The 20,046-nt window shown below is 50.6% G+C and overlaps 2 protein-coding genes across 4 annotated transcripts; both read right to left on the bottom strand.

The window, feature by feature from the left end:
* Positions 1–1,530: 1,530 nt before the first annotated feature.
* Positions 1,531–8,236, bottom strand: EFNB3 (ephrin B3). 3 transcript variants are annotated; one of them, XM_077165868.1, is made up of 6 exons: positions 7,897–8,236; positions 7,226–7,279; positions 3,835–4,127; positions 3,569–3,661; positions 3,355–3,459; positions 1,531–2,934 (listed from the first exon to the last, which is right to left on the bottom strand). In XM_077165868.1, the coding sequence occupies exons 2-6, from the start codon at positions 7,246–7,248 to the stop codon at positions 2,525–2,527; spliced, it is 924 nt and encodes a 307-aa protein (XP_077021983.1). In that variant the 5' UTR covers positions 7,249–7,279; positions 7,897–8,236; the 3' UTR covers positions 1,531–2,524. The 3 variants fall into 3 exon arrangements, with proteins under 3 accessions (XP_077021983.1, XP_077021982.1, XP_077021981.1); XM_077165867.1 differs by having other exon boundaries at positions 7,226–8,236; XM_077165866.1 differs by lacking the exons at positions 7,226–7,279; positions 7,897–8,236 and adding an exon at positions 6,298–6,785.
* A 247-nt stretch (positions 8,237–8,483) lies between these two features.
* WRAP53 (WD repeat containing antisense to TP53) lies at positions 8,484–19,933 on the bottom strand. Its single transcript, XM_077165864.1, has 10 exons — positions 18,981–19,933; positions 18,731–18,829; positions 18,416–18,527; positions 10,737–10,825; positions 10,432–10,522; positions 10,195–10,327; positions 9,457–9,665; positions 9,156–9,259; positions 8,869–9,003; positions 8,484–8,731 (listed from the first exon to the last, which is right to left on the bottom strand). The coding sequence occupies exons 1-10, from the start codon at positions 19,619–19,621 to the stop codon at positions 8,548–8,550; spliced, it is 1,797 nt and encodes a 598-aa protein (XP_077021979.1). The 5' UTR covers positions 19,622–19,933; the 3' UTR covers positions 8,484–8,547.
* Positions 19,934–20,046: the final 113 nt, after the last annotated feature.

Genomic DNA, 20,046 nt, shown 5'->3' with positions numbered 1-20,046 from the left:
GGGGACCCCCCTGACCGCCAGGCAGATGGGAGACAGCGGGAGAAGACCTAAAGTCAGGGGAGGGGCTGGCAGGGCAGGGGTTGTGACCCCGGCTGACTCGCTCCAGTGATGCTCTTGATGGCTGCCTTTGTGGGTGGAGAATGGGACTGAGGCCAGGGGGCTGGGCACCTGGGCTCTTTAGAGGAGAGACCTGGGCTTGTGGGGATGGAGGGAATTCAGGGCCAGGGAGCTTGAAACTGGGTCCCAGAGTCCCGCCTACTTTTCTTCTGGTTAGCCATATCCTTCTCCCCACTTGAGTCCCCAACAGCAAAACTCTCCAAGTCAGAGGTGCCTTGGGTAGAGGCCAAAGGGAAGAGACTTTCACACATGCACATGTTTTTACCATTCAGTTTCTGGCTCTGTCTTGCCTTATCTCCAGTGCTTTGGTTTAGTAAGTAGACAAACTTGCCCCACATGTGGCCACTTTCTAACCATCCAAATGTATTGGCAACTCCCATTTCTACTGGGTTTCTCTCTTCTCCACAGGAGGTGGTGGCCTGGTGAGCTTCCACCTTCCCCAGACTTCTCACACAGAACACTGATCCCTCTGTGTGTACTGCCCCCTTTGCCATTCTAACCAACCCTCTCACCACTCTCCCCCCTGACATCACACGATCCAACCCCCAGTTTGAAAGCCAATGCTTTCTCTCCCAATTCATGTCCATTCTCCAGCCTTCTCGTCAACTTTTGAAGTTTTTCATTTATTTATTTTTTTTTTTGGTTTTTGTTCAAATTTCCCTTGTACAGTAAAACTATTGAGGTGACGGTCATACCCTACCACCTCCCCCATGGCAATATCAACTTCCTGTTCCCTGGAAGGAGGGATTAGAAAAATCAGGAAGGAGCTGGGAACTACAGCACCAGAGAGATGACTTGGCCTCTGGTGGACAAAGCAACCATCTTGGCTGGTGATTGAGGTGGCCGCCTTGGTGCCCAAGGGCGGCTCTGTTCTAAAGAATCTGAGCTGGGAGGGAACTGAGGCCAACACCCAATTGTGCACTAGAGAGCAGGAAGAGGTATAAGCCGGTCACTATGGAAACAGCAGTAGTTGCTGAGTCCTGCTGTCAGCTAGACCAGGCAGTAGGCCGCCATATTGGTCACTAAGAAGGGAGCTGTGTTGAGTTTAAAGGGAGTAGGAAATGGAGGATCTGACGAACAAGACAGCCATCTGGTTACTAGGGGAGCCACATGGGTTCTGGGGTAGTCCTGTTGATTAACAGAGATTATATTGGGCTATGGGAAGGGAAGAAGAACAAGACAAACTGGGCCTGCCACAGCAGATGGCAGTCATCTTAGCTGTCCTAAAAGCAGCACAGAACACAAGGGAAGGAAGGTCCTGGGAAGTGCCACTGGAAAAGTCCTCCTCAGTCCACCCCTATCTTCTTCCAGTCAGTTAAGTTCCAGCTTCCTCCTGAAACAGGAAGTTCTTCTTGCCCCTCTTTTCCACATAGTAAGAACCGTTTGCCTCCCACCCTCACCCACCCACCCAGACTAAGCCACTTAGGGTTCCAGCCAGACCACTTCCTATTCAGAAGTGCTACTTCCTGTCCTGGATGAAGGCACTTCCAGTTCCTGCTGCACTGCTTCTGCCACTTCCCAGGCTGTTTCTGTCCAGGCCTGGTCACTTCTTATCTGGAGCAAGTCGCTTCCTGTCCCAAGTGGTCCACTCAGTATCACGCCGAGTCCATATGTGTCCCAATCGGTTTCCATCTTGCCAGTGGCCACTCCTGGGCAAAACGGGACACTTCTTCTCACAGTAGCTTTTCTGACCCAACCACCCCAATGGCTGGAGTAATTGTGAAGAGAAGGGGGCCCTGCTGCCCATGCCTGGCAGTGCAATGGAGTGTCAGAGCCTTCCCCGTGAGGCCCCCCATTTTTGGCAGACTGAGGGGAGCAGTTGGGAGAGTTCAGAAGAGGGGCCAAGAGCTGAGGGGAGAAATGCTTTGATGTCCCCACCCAGGAGATGGGAGAGGGGGCAGGATAAGAAGGCAAGAGGGTGAAGGGAGATGTAGGAGGGGGGTGCTAGGGAAGAAGAACAGACCTAGAGACAGAAGAAAAAGAAAGAGAGTAAGAGAGAAAAAAGAAAGAGAAGACAAAAGAAGAGAAAAACAGTGAGAGGCAGAAAGGAAGAGCTGCCAAGCAAAAGACAGGCTGCTCCACTCTCCTAGCTCTCTGGGTGAGGGGGCAAGGGTACCTGGGTCATGGTCAGGAGAGGAGGCTGAGCCTCTGCCCCCTACCCAGGGGAAGAGGACTGAGGAATAGTGACAGAGAGGGGCACATGTGGCCAAATGGAAGGGCAGGAGGTGACTCAGTGGAAGTCTTAAGGAATCCTAAAAGTGGAGATCAGGGGCATAGCCAGGAGGTACAAAGGAGGTGGGGGCAGAGGGGCCAAGGAGATGCTAGAGGCATCCCTTAAACCATGAATTAAATTGGAGGGAGCACCTCAAAAAGGGCTGGATCCAGGAGAGCTGGAGGGGAGGCACCCTCATACCTTGTAGTAGATGTTTGGAGGGCTCTGGGGGGGCCCATCCTGCACGATGTACACCGGATGCCCATAGTCGCCACTCACCTTCTCATAGTGCGGACAGAAGGGGGGATCTGCGGTCCCACCGCCCCGCAGAGCTATCCCTAGTTCCCCAGGCTCTGCCTCCCGAGGTCCCATGCCTCCCCCACCCCCCAGTCCCAGAGACCCTCCCCTCCCAAAGGAGCCAGGACCAGGGTGGCGACTCTCCGAAGGCTTGGCCCGCCGTCTCCGCCAACACATGGCACCCCCAGCCCCTGCCACGCCCAGCAAGAGCAGCGCCAGCCCCCCCGCTGCCCCGGCCACTGCGGGCATGCTGGGAGGGGGCAGGGGGCCTTCAGCACCCCGGGAGGTTGCATTGCTGGTGGGGTCACCTGGCAGGGAAGGGGTGAAGGAGGAAAGAGGGGGGGCGCTGAAGGAGCCACCTGGGAATCTGGACACCCAGCCCTGGAAGTCCCCATGGGCTTCCCCACCAGTGCCCAGACCCCTTGGGGACCCCACCATCCCTGCCCCCAAAACCCTGCTCAGAATCCAGGTGTCCATCCCTTCAGCTCCCTGCCACGTCATCCTCCCCACTTCCCTGACAGCACTGATTGAAGCACTGACTTGGCTAATTAGTTCTAATTGAGCCTTTTCCTCATTTGGCTTCCATTCCCCTCCCACCCTCCCTTCTTCTCTTTCCTGTATCACGGCCCCCAAAACTGAAGAGGGAGGGTGGAGGGTGAAGGCAGGGCAGCTGGGGTTTGAGAGCAGAGGAGGCCTGGGAAGGCAGGAAGCTGGACCCTGGCTCCTACCTGGCACATTCTCCTTCCCGGGCTCCAGGCTGTGTGCTGCTCCTCGGTCTCTCTCCATGGGCATTTCAGATACAGGTTTTCGGGGGACAGCCCCTCCTCGGGGACCTGGAGATGGGGAAGACCCAAGATGGGGGCTGAGATAGCTGCCCCTGGCCATGATGGTACTGTCCCCACCTTCCTCGGCTCCTAGGGGTACCTCCCCAGCCCCACTCACTTTGTCCCACTCGAAGGAGCACCCTCATGCCTCTGGTCAGGCACACACCTCCCTGCAGGCTCTCCAGGCCTTCCCGGGTCCCATCCGACGTGGCTGGGGAAGAAGAAAAGCCAAGAGGTTGGCACCAGAGTCGAACCTCTATTCTGTCCCCATGTCCTAGCCTAAGGATAAGGGGTCTCCCTCTTCACTCCAATGGTCCCCTCCCTCATCAGCCCTCAATCCCAGGGGCACCTCCCCGCCATCACTTGCCCTGTGCCCACCAGTACCAATTATGTAGTAGTCGTGGTGCGAGCGGAACTCATGGCCCCAGAGGTTGGGGCTGTATTCCTGGAACTTGATGGTGAAGCGGAGATCCAGGTCTGGCCGGTCACAAGTGAGGAGGAGGTTTGGGGCAGGGGGTGCTTCACAACGCCGGCCCTGGGCACCCCCTACCAGGTACAGCTTGTAGAACTCGTAATTGGGAGAGGAGTGGGGGCCAGGAGGCCGGGCCCGGGGGCAAAGCAGGTCTAGCCGGTCCCCGATCTGAGGGTATAGCACATAACCTCCCTCTGCCTGGAACCTACAGGGAGGAGGACAGTTAGAAGGAGGTGTCACAGATCTGGCCCCCAGAGCTTTCCCTCCCCGCCTCCCTCCAGGACAGCAATTCTCAGCCAGCGCCTGCCTGCCTTTGTCTGGGTAAAAAGTCTGTTCTTACAGAGCTGGCACCAAGGGCTCTGCAAGCTCACTTCGGAAACAGCAGGACACCCAGCTCAGAGGTCTCCTGCCCCTTGGTGTGCCCAAATGCACTCTTCAGCCCGCCCTCACCACATGCACACTGCCATCTCTTGCTCCATCACCAGCCCTGTTGCCATGGCAACAGGATGCCAGTTACCAAGGAGCTGGCCTCTCTGGAACCACACAGCCCACCCCTCCCAGGTGATTTCACTATTCTACAGCAGTCAACCCTGGGGACAGAGCACCCCTCCTCCAGGCCACCATTGAATTTCAAGGCTGAGGGGATAGGGCAGCGGGGTGGATCTAGTGGGTGATTCAGATCTGCATCTGAAGTTAGCCAGGCAATGTGATTAGGAGAAATGACTTGTCTGAAAATGGCCCTAAATGGGGCTATAATGGGAACCAGGGTCAGGGGACCAGTTGCCCAGGTCATTCCTCTGCTTGGTCCACTCACCCTGGGCCTCAGATTTCCTAGGGCAGGTACCCTGTAACTTTGGAATTGAAGGAGTTGACTTTTTTTTCTGATCACAAGCAACACAAGCCCACATCTCCCTCAGCCCAGACATCCACCAGCACCGCCCCCGCCCCCCCCCCCCCTGCACACTGACAGCTAAGACAGGGTCTCAGAACAGGGTCCCAGAGGGCGGCTGCTCCCTAGACTTCCAAATGGCCCACTCCCTCCCAACCAACACCCAAAACAGCCTGCAGAAGCCCCTGACTCCTTTTTTTCCCAATCCTATCAGAACAAATCTAACTTACATCGTCAAGCTACACCTGATACTCAGACCACAGCTGGCATTGGCAGGTACGGGTTTGAGTGCAGAGAAGACACTGGGATGTTCCCAAATTGAGATGGGAGGGAGGAGTGACAGGGTAGGGAGGGGTGAGGAGGATGTGATATAGAAAGGGGGGACAATAATCCTAGCTCCCCTTTACTGAGCATTTAATATGCCCAAACATCTTACCCTCAAATCCTCATAAAAGCTATAGGACTTGAAGGTACAAACTCAGAAAGGTGAAGTGACATGCCCAAGACCCACAGCTGAAAGCAGCAGAGCTGGGATTATTCTAGGATTTGACTAGTTTCAAAGCCCACTCTCTTCCCATGGCTTCGCACAGCCTTCCCAGGGAAGTGGGAAGTTTTTCAAAACGCAGAACTCTTGCTGGCTGGGAGCGGGGTGTGCAAGGAAGCAAGATCTCTCAAAGGTTCTCTTCCACCCAGTGCGGCTTAAAGTTTCATCTGACCCCTGGCCTCTTTTCAGAGCAAAGCAAGCATGCTCCGGAGCACAGGGTCTAACGGAAGAGTTTGAGCAAAGACAAGGGAAGGGGACAGGGGTGCTCAGGGATTCAGATGCAACTGGGAAAGGAGGCTTTTAGGGGACTCAGGGTTTACTCTAGAAAGAAGTCCCCAAGCCAGGGAGGCAGAAATATCTTCTGGCTGGATGGTTGTTTAGCCAAGGGTTTGCTGACCCTCTGGCTGTGGGCAAGAAATGGGAGACAGACTAAAAGGAGGGATCAAGGGACCTTGGGGAAATTGTCCCCAGAGTCCCCAAACTGAGCCCCCTTCCCTCCTATCTTCAACACTGAGTCCTTTCTGGCAAGGGAGGCACCCTGCCCTTCCCCTCCGCAGCACCTACTCAGCTGTTCTCTCCTGAGAGCTGACATTAACCAGGCTCCCTCCAAGCCCAGCCCCCGACATGTCTCCCACAAATCCAAACCACCACTCCACCGTCCTCCCCAGCTAGCCACGAATTTTCCCATCCTTGTCCTTTTGGGATCTCTCAAACTCCTGACATTTTGCTGTCACCACTCACATCCAGCTCAGTGTGGGACCCAGGAGTCTGACTACCCAGGCCCAAGATCACCTCTGTCTAGTGACCCATCAATGCCCATCAGAGAACGGGTACCCTCCCTTCCTCCTCCTTTCTGTTCTAGGTGCCCAGCCCCCAAAGTCCCCAAAGCTTCCGCACCCCTGTCACTGGGGTGCGGGATCTCCCCAGCCCCAGGCCGCTCACCTCTTATTCGCCGAGTTCCAGTAGACAGGCTCCAGGCTGAGCCCAGACACTAGCCCCAAAAGGCCGAGCAGCAGCAGGGTCCCCCCTTGCACTCTCCTTGGCCCAGAAAGGGGGGCCCCCATGACCCTGCCAAGGCCTGGGGGGGCGAGGCACCAACTCCCCCCAAATCGCTCACCCCTTGGGGTGACTGCCTCTGGTTATTCAGCCCTGGCCACCCCCGTGGCTGACGTCCCAGCTCCACGCGGACCCCCTTCCTGCTCCGCCTGCGCCCCCTGCTACAGAGCGCTCAGCCCCACGAGAGCCCTTCCCGGGGCCGTCTGCAGGCACCCTGCGCCCCCAGCCCACGCTCCAGCACCCCGGGATTTTGTGCGCGGCCCTAAGTAGGGGACTGGGGGAGCCAGGGGCCGGGTGGGGGCGGCATGGGGCGCCGGACGAGGAAGGGAGGAAGGGGGAGCAGAGCCGGAGCCCCAGCCTCGCCGGGATTGAGGGCAGCAGGCTAAGGGAGGAAACCAGTCCCAAGTCCAGGAGGGGGGAGTTAAAGGAGAGGCGGGGAAGGGGAGAGGATGGTGGAGGGAAAAACCGGAGCTGGAGCTAGCGGCGGCGGAGCGGGCGGTGGATCCCGCAGCCCACGCCCCCCGCACCTCCCTCACCTCGCACACCTCCCGCCGGCGCCGCCGCCGCCTCGCCCCGCAGCCCCGCCTCACTCCCTCGCGCCGTCCCTCCCGCCCCCTTTGTCTCTCCCGCGCTCCCAGTCTCAGCTTCTGCCCGGCTCGCCTCCTGTCCGCGTCTCGCCCAAGCACTCGGAATTCCCCCTCAAATCTTAAAGGCTCTCGCCCTGTCTACCCGAGGACCCAAGCCCCTTCCGCTCCCCCAACTTCCTGGGTCCCCAAACATCACCGCTACTCCCATGAGGTCTATAGAGGATAACCTTGAACAAGCTTCGCACTCCATCAAGTGCAGCAGAGTTGGTCGTCACGCCTACCTGCGTGAGGTGGGAGGGGTTCAGCCAGGGCTCCCACTGTAGGGATGAGGAAACTAAAGGCTCAGGGACCCCGGGGCTTGCCTGTGGTCCCACGGGGAGTCTGGGATATAGCCCGAAGCCAAACCCAGGAGGCTGAACTCCCGCCCCCGGGGGGGGGCACCCTTCACTGTCACCCAAGGCTTGGGTGGAAGGCAAGAGTAGAGGGTTAACGTCGGCCCTTCTTGGAGGGCTGCGGAGGAAAAGGAGTACCTACAACCCCGAAGCCTCTCTCAGCGGGAAGGGCTGTTTCCAATTATCCTGGGGGAAGGGAGGAGGCTTGGCCTTGCGGGGTGTAAGAACCCTGCTTTCAGCACCTCCGGGCAGAGGTGACATTCCTTCCCTTCCCTCTCAGGCCTCCGCAGGGCTCCAGTCCCAAACCGCACCGCCTGTTGCTTATCTTTTCAAATCCCCCTCCCTTTCTGTGTTTGGCAAGGGATGTGTGTGTGTGTGTGTGTGTGTGTGTGTGTGTCCTGGGGGTGAGGGGTGTCGCTGCTGTAAATATCATACTCTCCCCCCACACATAGAGCAAGCAGAAATGGAGAAACGGAGGACAGCTGGGGAAGGAGTAAGACCCTCACCTTTGACATGACTCTAACAGGAACCCAGAATGTGACGTCGGTATTTTTCAACACCTTTACCCATTCATATGTGTCCTTGACTCCGGTTACCCTCAGCCTCTGGGGAGACCGGGGGAGGGAGGCGAGTGCGAGTGCTCCCCTTCCTCCAGAGCTGAGGAATGGGCCCTCTGCTGCTGGATGGAGGAAGTGTGGGAGCCAGGGAGCGGGTGGCTTGTCTGTCACTGTCTGCACATTCACAGTCACACCCAGCAGTCTGACAGCGCTTCTGCCACTCCTGCGCAGCCACGCTCATCCTGACCTCTGCAGCCCCCACCTTGAGAGTGAGATTTCAAACAGGTCCCCACCCTCCCCCATGTCAGTTTACCAAGTTGCCTAGCAACCAACTGGTCAACGGCTTGAAGCCCCGCCCCCACCACTTGACTTCACACCAAGCCCAGCAGCCCCATTGGCTCCCTTGTAGACCCACCTCTCACCCCTGGTTTCAGGAACAATATGCCAGACCTAGCAGCTGCTGGACAAGAGGGCCCACCAGCCCCCTCCCCCATCCTTCCCTCTGTCATTTGCCTCCCGAAATACACAGACTCTAGTAACATATAAAATCTTTTTTATGTGAACTCTTCCCCGCCTCCCTCAGTCCCTCCTTGTCCTTTCTCACCCCTGGTGGTCTGGGTCTCCCCCACACCACCAGAGCTGGAGCCGACATTCGTGGTGGACATGGCGCATGGAGAGCAGGGGAAGATCCAACTCCTGCTCGCCCTCATCCCCACTCTCCATGGGCTCTGGAAACATCCGCTGACCAGAGGCAGTGGCCAACAGAGGCAAGCTTGGGTGCAGGCTGGAGGAAAGATAGGATAGGTCTGTCAGCACCCTGAGTGAGAAGCTTGCACTTCCCTCTGTCAGGGATTCACCTCCCTCAGGGATTCACCTCCCTCCCTAACCCAAGCCCCAGAGGATGATTATTGAGCTGATGACCTCACTCCATTGGTACAGTCCTTCTGGGGCAGAAAACTCAGCACTGGCTCCAGCTTCCCTTCATCCCCAGCTCCACTGGTGTCCCACACAGAGACTGCCCCACTGGTGTTTCCACTCACTAGGAACTTTCCAGTCCTGGGAGAGAAAGGAGAAGCTTGCTGACACAGAGGCATCACCCCTGGGGAACAACCCCCACCACCACCACCACCAGAGGCTGGGACCCTACAGCAGGATCTGACATCCCTTGCAGCATCTGGGCCCTGGGCAGGAAGGAGCCAGTTACTCACGGGTCCATGTCAAAGTAGATGCGCTGATTAGTGGCCACCTCCCGACTCAAGGACCACAGTGGATGGCCAGGCTGCCGGAGATCCCAGCACAGGAGCTCAGCATCCTGGAGACACATAACAGGGGCCTAGAATAACTGTCTCCCTCAGATATCCCTGCTTCCCCCTCAACGTTTACCAGCACTCCTTCATTTTGGGTTGATCTTTTCCCACCCTTTATCCCCCAATACATGGCAGACTATACCCCCTCTGCCCCCCACCCTACTACTTCCCTACCTGAGGGCCTCAGATGGTGCCTCCCTACCTTGCGGGCTCCTGAGAAAAGGAGGTTGCCATCAGGGTGAAAGCAGAGGTGTGTGATGCCCCCTCGGTGCCCTCCCAGCAAGGCGAGAGGGGAGCCATTGTCCCAGGCATACAGTCCTAGGGAGCAGCTGTAGGAGCCACAGGCATAGAGGGGCTGGGCAGGACTGAAGGCTATGCAGGAGATGATACCACTCTGACCCTGCTTTTTGGCTAGAGAGGTAAGGCATTAAGTGGGGGAGAGAAAAAAGACACCTGGCATTAACCAGGCTAATCGTCTGACTCCTGTCCCAGAGCCAATGTGCTGAGACTCAAGCCTCCTCCACCCCACTTATCACAAGCAGGAAAAAGCCCTCTGATACTCCCAGATCCTTCCATCCCCCCAAAGGACTTAACTGCCCAGGCTCTGCTTCCTCCTTCCCAAACCCCAGTTTTGAAGGGATGAACACCTGAAGGCCTACAGGAAAATGGAATCAGCTTCCCCTCAAATGTACTAGAAATACTAAGATTTTGGAGGCCAAAAATACACAAACAGGGCATGGGCTTAGGAGTGAACTAGCTCTTCTATGCTGCTGGTCAGGCTTGGGGAAGTTTCTTCCCTTCTCTGAGTCTGTTTTCTCCTCTGCAGCTGGACATGGAATTGTCTCCTAATGCTGTACTAAGGAAGAAGTGAGGCATCCAGCTCATAGAAAGAAGAGCAGCTACCTTTCCTTTCTCTCCTCCCTTGCACACAGATGCTCACCGAACGTGGAGCGGACCTCACAGTCGCGGCCAGGCCGGGATGTACAAAAGATGCGGACGGTGCGGTTGAAGCCACAGAAGAGCTGGGAGCCATCCAGGGAGAAGCAGAGCGAGTGTGCTGCTGTCAGCTCATCCTGGGGACAAGAAGAGGCTAAAAACGGCCTGTCAAGGCCTGCGCTGTCCCCAAGAAAGGAAGCTGGACTAGGTGGAGAGCTGGGGCAGAGCTCAGACACCATACCAAGTGGTTGTAGGCACGAAAGGAAGCCCGGAGCTCTCCAGTGAATGCATCCCAGATGTGAATCGGGTTCTCCCGGCTGCTGCTGGCCACGCTGAGAGAGACATGGACACTGAGGCTCCCACACTGTCAAAGGAAGGGGAGGAAGCCAACGGACCAGCCCTCTCAGCTCCTCCCTGAAGGGAATGCCTAGCATTCCTCCTCCTGAGGCTCCTCCCACCACCCCATCCCCACCGCATGCAAGCTCTGAGAAGACAGTTCTCTTGAAACCAGGCTGGGAGTGGGGGAAATCAAAGAACATCACTTACTAGGAGGTATCTGGCTGGGCTGAAGACATCAGAGAATACCAACAGTAATCATAGATGGTGTCACCTTCTGCCATTCGAAGGACAGGGACCTGCAGGAAGACAGGGGGTGCCGGGGTCACTCGGGAGAAAGGAGTTAATTAAGACACCTGCCTCTGGCAGCTTTAAAGCAGAGAGGCAGACTATCTGTAGGCACTTAACCAGGAGGAGAAGGAACAGGGGCAAATATAAAGAAGAGAATCTTCATCTCAATATCCCAGGGTCAAATCAGACTTCAATGTCAGATTTAGGCCTCCAAGCCATACAGATTCATCCTATTTCTTTTTAAACACTTAGAAAGAAAGAGATAACATCCCAACCCAGAGACTAATTTCAAAAGGGTACCATTTGATTCTTTAATAAAAAATTATATTAAAAAAAAGGAAGCCAAGTGAATTTAAAATTCAAAACAAAAGCAGCCCTGTGACCCTTCTACCCCTCTTAAAAAATAAAGTATATCAAATAGTTAAAACCCCTCCCCTCTAGAAATCCTCCCTTCAGAGATAAACAGGATCCTGAATTTATCATTCTTGTGCATTTATTTAAAATAGTGATACGAACAAACAACACAACACCCAGCTTATCCTGCATGTCTTTGAACTTTGCATTAGTGGCCTCATGCTGGACATAGCCCCTGTGACTGTCCTGTAAGAAAGAGCCTTGCAGGTCCATTTAACTCTGATTCACACATTTCCAACTGCTGCCCAGTACTTCATGGCATGAATGTATCCAAACTGACTTATCCTTCTCCTGTTGACAGTCACTTTGGTTCTTCCGTTTTGGGCTGTGCTTTAACATGCTAGTACACATGTGGGAGGGCTTTCTCTACAGCTTCTGCTAAAGAGTGAAATTACTGGGCTGTCTGGTGTGCGTTTTGCCAATTTTGCCAGATAATGTCAAATTTGTCTCCCAAGTGCTTATCCCAATTTACCCTCCCACCAGCAGAGCGTAAGAGGGCCTGATGTTCTGAGGCTCTCAGTACTGCCAGGCTTTTTAAATTGCCCTCAGTTTGAAGGATGCGAAATGGTATTTCACAGTGGTATCAATTTGCATTTCCCTCATTATAGTGAGGTTACACATTTTTCTCTATGTTTATTAGCTGTTTACATATAACTCCTCATAATTCTTGTCCATTTTTCCTTACTTATTTGTAGAAATCTTAAAATTGTTTGGATACCAATTTTCGGTCAGGTATTTGCTAGACCTCAGGTGATGTCACTGACCCATATACAATATGTAGGCTTTTTCCCTAGCTAAGAGCATAAATAAAACTGAATATCAGCATACATAGATCTCCAACTGCCAGGTAGATGGCTGCAGTTGGATGGCCACAATGAACCCAGCCTCTTCTGCCCTCAAACCTGCTGCTCCTCCTGGGCTCCACACCCAACTCTCAAGCCTGAACCTGAGCTCCAGTGTTGCTTCCATTACTCGTTGCTTCCCTTCCACTCCTGGTTCAACCCAATACCATACTTTGCCCATTCCAACTCCTAGGTTTCTCTTGAATCTCCACTCCTCAGATCCTGCTGCAGGTCACAGCCTTCTTGCCAGCATCTCTACAGCACTCTAACCTGCCCATCCATTCACCACAATGAGGTCCTAGAAACCTTGTTAAATTCAGATCTGGACAGCAGCACTCTTCTGTTTAAAACATTCAGTGCCTGCAAATAATCCTAGGTATAAAAGCCAGTCTCAAAGTGTAACAAATAAGGTATCAGTGGCTGAGAGAGTTCAAGTAGAGTTGAAATGCTACTCTGGAGGTCACTCTTACACAAGCTTCAGCTAGACATTACTACCTATCAATAGTTTGTCAAACCCCAACCAAAACCATTCCTGCCAATCCTAAAGAACACCTAGGGCAATATATAAGATTCTGCAAAGGTTCCATGCACTAGGATAACTTTCCAGAAACCTACAACCTCCAGATGGGTCCCTAGACCACGTAAGTTCTAAAACCTACAGGGGCCAGCCTCTCCAGAGCATCAGCTAGTTCTATATTCCTATTCCAAATTACTGACAGCCCCTTCCAACATGAAAAAGTTAGAATGGGCATAGCCCAAATAACCCTAAAGAGTGGGACAGAAAGATCAAAGGTGATAGTGGAGTTATACAGAGAAGGTAAGGCTTAACAAACGTGCATGACTGCTGAATCATTATGTTGATTTTTTTTTTCAGTTTCCAGTATATTAGAGCAGCTAGAAATAAAAACCTAAAATTGTGGGATTGTAACCCATACCAAATTCTGAAATATGTTCCACAACAAATTGTTGTACCATGCTTTGAAATTTATTGCTTTTTGGTATATATGTTATTTTTCACACATACACACAAAATTCAACTGTGATAATAAAAATATATATTCCTAAAAAAAAAAAAAAAGGGGGCTAGCCACAGTGGCTCAGCAGGCAGAGTTCTCACCTGCCATGCCAGAGACCTGGGTTCAATTTCTGGTGCCTGCCCATGCAAAAGAAAAAAAAAATTATATATATATTCCTTCTAGCCTCTAATATTCTGGAGCAGCTAGAAGGAAAAATCTGAGATGACGGCATGGTAGCCCATGACAAACTCTGGGATCTGTCCTGTAACTACTTGTTGAAGAGTGCTTTGAAAACTATCGTTTTTTTCTTTGCTTTGCTTTGTATAATGTATGCTACATTATACAATAATTTAAAAAAGCCAATCTCCTTACGAAGCTTTCCATTACCAAGCTCCTACTCCCTCCCCACCTCTCAAGGCTCATCCCTTTACTCACTTCCTTAATATCTCTACATCTCACCCTTTTGATGCTCTCTCAGTTTCCAAAGCAGGCCAACTCACCACACTCTCAACCTGTAGGCTTTCCCACATACTAGTCTCCGAGTCTGGAATATTCTTCCTTCAACTCCCCTAACAACTCCTTCTGGTTAAATCCAATCGTTTTTACCATCTCTGAGAAGTCTCTTCCTCCAAGCTTTACCTAACCCCTCCCATGGCCCTCTGAGTTCCTCACATGGTATCACATCTATCTGAGAAGGCAGGAATCATGTCTGTCTCACCATTCTTCCCACACCTAGTGACTAATCAACAATCAATCAACAATTTTTAATGAATGGAGAATAGAGACTATTTCAGTACCTAAAGACCCAGAGAAACAGTATCTTGAATTAACGTAGAGGCAGCAGAGCGGAAAGAAGTGGCTGGATTAGAAAGATTAGATGGGTCAAATATTGGATGATCTGACTTATATGAAATAACTAGACTACACAAATTCATGGAAACAGAAAGTAGACTGGAGGGTACCTAAAATTGTGGAATTGTAACCCATACCAAATGGATGGGGGTGGGTCTAGGGAATGGAAAGTTAATACTTCCATTAATTTACTAAATTACTATTAATTTCCATTAATACTACCCATAATGGATAGAATTTCTGTCTGGGATGATGGTAGTACAACATTATGAATGTACTTAACACCAGTGAAGGTAGTTAAAATGGGAAATTTCATGTTGTATCTATATTACAATAAAAATTTTTAAATAAAATAAAAAAGAAAGATTAGGTGGATTAGATGAGATTTGGTATTAATTGGTTGTGGGGGCATAGGGAAAAGGAAGATTAAAGGTTGAGACCCTGGCTTCTGGTTTGGATACCTGAGGTTACCAGCTGATGGAAGGAATTGGGGTGTGCAGGAAAGCTAGGAGGTAAGACACTCTTTAGTGAGAGAGGGAGAATCTGAGTGTATGAGTCTCAAAGAAAAAAGTTTACAAAGGTGAAAGAATAGTTGTCTGGATATAGCATTTGGGAATGAGGACAGTGTTTCCCCCACCCCACCATGAGTTATGCAGGGCACAGCAGGATGGAAAGTCTCCATTAGAAAGAGCTGGAGGGGAAGTGAAGGCCTCAGGCAAGAATCCCAAGGAAAGTACCCAGGGAAGAAGGTGAAGAGTCAGGAAGAGGAGTTCCAGAAAGCTCTGTGAAAAGATAGAGAATGGAGAAAAGGAATTGGGAAACTATGCCAAGGAGAAGCAGCACACAGTTGCATGAAAATACTCCCAAAAATGTTCTCCCCCAATTTCCTCACCTGTATAAATTCATTTCCCAATATTAAATTTGCATACATTAAAAATGAGCACGTCTAATGAGCGAGGCTGTGATCAAACTGGCACACTCATACACTGTTAATAGCAGTAAAAAACATGCACAAAAAACTTTTGAAAACAAACTGACTATCTGTAATATAATATATTAAAAAAAGAAAATCGTCAGACCACGGTGGCTCAGTGGGCAGAGTTTTCATCATGCCAGAGACCCAGGTTCAATTCTCAGTGCCAGTCCATGCAGAAAAAAAAAAAGATAAGAAAATTGATATTCTCTGACCTAGGGTAATTCTTACAAAATTTCTCTAAGAAAAGAATTTCTACTCAAAATACACAAAAATGTTCAAAGAAGAATAATGTATGACATAAAAAAAAAAAAAAACCCTGGATATAACCCAACTGTCCAAAAAAAAAAAAAAGAGGAAGAGGTAAGAAAATTATTATAGGCACTCAATGCAATATCATACACCATTAAACATGGTAACTATGAAGAGCAGAACACCATGAAAAACATGCAGGGTATGACTGTTCAAGGAGAAAAGCAGTATACAAAACCATCTACTATATGACTTCAGTGCTTGGACAGAGCCTCAAAAGAATGTAGAGAAATTTAAAAGGGATGAATTGTGTAGAGTGGTAAGGAATGATGAATGTTTTTCTCTGTAACATTCCCATTTCTCTTAAATGAGTTTCTGTAGAAAATACTCAGGCTCCCACATTTCACAAGTCTCCTCGCCTGAACAACCTCTCGGATCATGAGCTCTTTTGGCTATTGATGCCTGCCTGCCCCGATGTTTGCCCCCTCTGTTCCTGGCACAGAGCTCCCACTGCCAAACACTTTGCCCTGAAAACTCACTGTCTGCAGTGGCCTAAGCCTTTGATCTTGATGCCCTGCACAGTGGATAAGCGTTCAGAACTATCCCTGGAACAGGGTGCTGTTTCTCTTTTAGTAAGCCATCAAGACCTGTACCCCTTTGACCCTGGGCACTAAAGACACCCCAGTCTGCTGGCTCCTCTATGAGTACCCTGACTTTATGTTCTCATCTGCCCCAACCCCACACTTCCCCCTGCCCTTCCAAATCCTTGAACTGTGGCCACCAACATCTCTACTCATCCTTAAAACGTGTATACCTAGAAGTGGTACTGCCAGGACATATGGTAAGTCTATATTTAATTCCTTGAAGAACCGCCAAACTGTGTTCTACAGTAACTACATCATTTTACATTCCCATGAGCAATGCACTGTGCTCCATCTTATCCACAGTCTCACCAGTACTTGTCTTCTCAGTTTCTTTCTTTTTTTTTTTTTAAATCCATATTCGTGGATGTGAAATGGTATTTCATAGTGGTTTTGATTTGCATTTCCCTAATGGCTAATAATTCTGATGTATACCTACTGGCCATTTATATATCTTCTCTGGAGAAATTCCTTTCATGTCTTTTGCCTAGTTTTCAAGTGGGTTGTCTCTTTGTTGTTGAGTGAGACACTGTTTGAAGTGCTCTACGTTAATTCATTATTAACACTCAGTTCTCACAACTGTGAGGTGGGTGCTAATATTATCCTTGTTTTACAAACAGAAAAACTACAGTCAGTTATCTTGCTGGGGGAAAATGTGCAATCTCACTTTAAATGGATGATAACAAACCTCTAACGGGGCTGAGCAAAGAACAGCAACACTACCATATTCCTTGGAATTCTGAGCCCCAGGAAAGATCATTTCACATTTTCTGCTCTCTCCTTAAACAACTTCTTCCTTAAGCTAGATGATTTCAATTTATACATCACCATCACGAAGAAAATAGAAGCCCAGAGTCAGAAACACCCAACTCTTCCACCAACCTAACGGCTGTTTCTGAACCTATGCACTGCCTTTCTTCCTACTGCAAAGGATTCTATGTCTATGAAAGTCAAGCCCTCTAACGTGGTCTAGATCCTGTCTTCACTCACCCTCTCGAGGACTATGTTAACCTCTCACTCTCCTATAGCATCAATTTATCCCCCTCATTGTATTATTTCTTTGACCCCCACATTCCCTCTGGTCACTGTTCCATTCACTGGTTCCCTTTCACAGCAAACCTTCTCCAAAGAATTGTCCGTACTTACTCTTCCACCAACTCTAACCCACTTCTGCCTCCATCACTCCTCTGGAAGTTCTCCTGTTAAGGTCACTAATCTGTTCTTGGATCATTCCTCTGAATTCACCTGACTCCATCTCTCAGCAGCATTAGACATGACTCTCAGCTTCCGTCTTTGTAATTTCTTCAGCTGGAGAGATCAGGGCTCTGTCTGGGCCTTCTCCTTCATCTACACCCTCTCTTGAGACTGAATTCCAATCTTAAGGCAGCAGATACCGTCTACATGCTCTCCTACTTTTCAAGATATATCCCCAGCCGCGATCTCTCCTCTAGTTTTACTTTCACACTTAATGTTGTTAAAAACACTTGATTTCAATCCCAATACCTGTTCATATCTCATTTCCTCCTCTGGAATAAACTCTACCAACATCCACTCAGTTGCAAAAACCTGGACATAACCCTTGATTGCTTCTTTCCTTGCATGTCCCCATCCAACTGATCTCCAAGACCTACAAAGTTACTTCAAATCCATCTACATTTCTCCATCTCTTCCTATACCAACCAACCTAGCCCAAGCCACCATCACCCATCTCTTGTCTGGGCCATGATAAATGCATCCTAATGGCTCTGCCTGATCTCACTCTTGCCCCCTCACAATCCATTCTCTAAACTTCAGTCACCATTTCACCCTTCTCTTTTAAACCCTTCCATGGCTTCCCAAATAAATTTGAAATGCCTACTCACAAGATCCTCCAGGACATGGCTTCTGGCTACCTTCCCATCCTCACCCCCACAACCCCCCTCACTCACCTCATCCCAGCCATATTGGCCTTCTTTCTGTTCCTTGAACACACAAAGATCTTTCCCAGCTCTGGATCTTTGTAATTTATTGTTTCTTCCTGGAATGGTTTTTCCAGAGCTCTACACATAACTGGTCCAATATCAGCCTTCTCATGTCTCAGTTGAAATATCTCCTTTTCAGAGAGCCCCTCTCTGTTTTATTCAAAATGATATCTTCCAGCTATTCTCTGTTTATTCTGTTTATTTCTTTCATAGCATTTATAAAGATTACTTATTATAATCTATAACAATCTTGACTAATTATTCATTTACAAGTTCATTTGTTTTTTTGTCTGTCTCTCACACAAGAAAATAAACCAGCTCTTCAACTGTCATGCTCACCACTTAATCACACCAGTGAATACTGTGACTGACACATTGCTAGTCACCAAATAAACACCTGTAAACAAATACTGCCATGAGAAATCCACTTTTACTATTTTTTTTTAATGAGAAACACAAATTCCTGACCGAAGAAGGCACAAATATCTCTCAAAACGACTTCAGAATTCAGGACAGAGAATGCTAACTGTGGAAATTCATTAAGAAAAGCTCCACTTGTGAGCAAGAGGCGCATGGACTATAGAGTCTATATGGAAGGAGTTAAAGGTGCAGTGTCTAATGAAGGGGCAGTGAGCCCCTACCCTCACCATTTCTGCATATTCCAGCTGTTCCTTCTCCTTGTACAACTCTGGGGGCAGGTTATAAATCCTCAAGATGTTATCAGCACTATTGGTCAAAATGCAGGAACCATCAGGGGCCCTAGAAGTAGGAAAGAGTTAGAAGATTGGACAGACACATATTCCACGTGTAGGGGCTAGGGCCTTGCCTATCTCTGGGTAAACCCCCTGAGTTCTCAAGAGAAGTCCTAAAAGTGATTCTTACTCCTTTCTCCAGAGAATTGGGGTGCTTTAGGGTGAAAATCCTGAGGGTGACTATCTCCTTGTCCCATTATCCTTACTTACCACTTGCAGCCTTTCAAGAAGTTCTCAGGTTGGGTGCTGAACTCTGACCAGGAACCAGTAAGAAATCGAGGTAGCTGGGAGAAGCTGTAGTTCCAAGTGCTGGAAAGAAGGTGGGGGGAACAACAAACCTGGGTCGCCAAAGCAAAGGGGGAAACGGGCTTGGAAAAGTGGGGCTGAGGACTGGTGGATAAGGCTTAACTCACACTTCCAAACTCCTCAGACTCCAGAATCAACTGCAATCACCACTTACATGTAGTTCTCATCCTCTGGAGCCAGTTCGGTGCAGCCCTTATCCTCTGGAGCCGGTTCGGTGTAGCCCTCATCCTCTGGAGCCGGTTCCGTATATCCCTCATTCTCTGGAGCTGGTTCCGTGTAGCCCTCACCCTCTGGAGTCGGTTCCGTATATCCCTCATTCTCTGGAGCTGGTTCCGTGTAGCCCTCACCCTCTGGAGCCGGTTCCGTATATCCCTCATTCTCTGGAGCTGGTTCCGTGTAGCCCTCACCCTCTGGAGTTGGTTTCTCCAAACCTTCCATGGCTTCTCCAGGCCCCAAATCCGGCCTGTTCGTTTCTTCTGCAGGAAGGTTCACATTTTCAAAAGGTTCTTGCTCCTCAATTCTAGGACTCAACTTACTAGCAGTAGCAAACCTTGTTTCCAGGGAAGTGGAGAAAGAAGATGGGATCCCCTCCTCATGCTCCTGGAACACAGCTGAGCCAGCCGCAGGATCTGGGGACATCCGGAGCGGATCATCTTCATTGGGCGGCGGTGTCATCAGTTCAGGGTCCGTATGTTTACGCATCGGGAAAGCCGGGGAAGAGTCACGGACTGGAGCCGGGACCTGTACTGAACGAAAGCAGTCCGGAGCTAATGGTCGCGAGTCCGGAGTTTTCATACTGCAGAAGAAGCGAAGTTGGCATTGGCCCCCGGCCCGGCAACAGTCTTCCCGCCGGCTACCGACCGCCTGGCCAGCGGAGGGGTCGGGGCCGCTCCAAAGTTACTAGGGATCCGGACGCAGGGCTGGAGAACCACACCTTGCCTTCTTTTCTCTTCCAAGAGTAGGCAGAAGACCCCAGCAAGCGAGACGAAGGACACCTAGGTTAGGAACAAGCATTCTTCACCTGGGTGGGCCGCTACGCGTCATTGCTCTCGCGGGATTTGGACCGACCTTCCGATTGGACCTCCGCATCCGGATTAGATTTCGCGGGAGATCCACGGGAAGGGCGGGGGCGGGGACGTAACAAACAGGTCAGAAGGTTGGCCTTTCCCATCCAGTCCCGGAGCCCCAGTGCCTGCTGGGAGTCGTAGTCTGAGAGTTTT

The sequence above is a fragment of the Tamandua tetradactyla genome, chromosome 6 (assembly GCF_023851605.1).
Source record: "Tamandua tetradactyla isolate mTamTet1 chromosome 6, mTamTet1.pri, whole genome shotgun sequence".
Classification (NCBI taxonomy): Eukaryota; Metazoa; Chordata; class Mammalia; order Pilosa; family Myrmecophagidae; genus Tamandua; species Tamandua tetradactyla.
This window is presented reverse-complemented; position numbering and strand designations above follow the sequence as displayed.

Coding starts and splice junctions, on each gene's coding strand:
- WRAP53 (XM_077165864.1), bottom strand. CDS start 19,621: ATGAAAACTCCGGACTCGCGACCATTAGCTCCGGACTGCTTTCGTTCA. Junction 18,830..18,980: donor CCAGAGGATGAGAACTACAT/GTAAGTGGTGAT, acceptor CCTTCTTTCCAG/CACTTGGAACTACAGCTTCT. Junction 18,528..18,730: donor TTCTTGAAAGGCTGCAAGTG/GTAAGTAAGGAT, acceptor TCCTACTTCTAG/GGCCCCTGATGGTTCCTGCA.
- EFNB3 (XM_077165866.1), bottom strand. CDS start 6,419: ATGGGGGCCCCCCTTTCTGGGCCAAGGAGAGTGCAAGGGGGGACCCTG. Junction 4,128..6,297: donor TGGAACTCGGCGAATAAGAG/GTGAGCGGCCTG, acceptor TCCTCCCTGTAG/GTTCCAGGCAGAGGGAGGTT. Junction 3,460..3,568: donor GCTCCTTCGAGTGGGACAAA/GTGAGTGGGGCT, acceptor CCCCATCTCCAG/GTCCCCGAGGAGGGGCTGTC.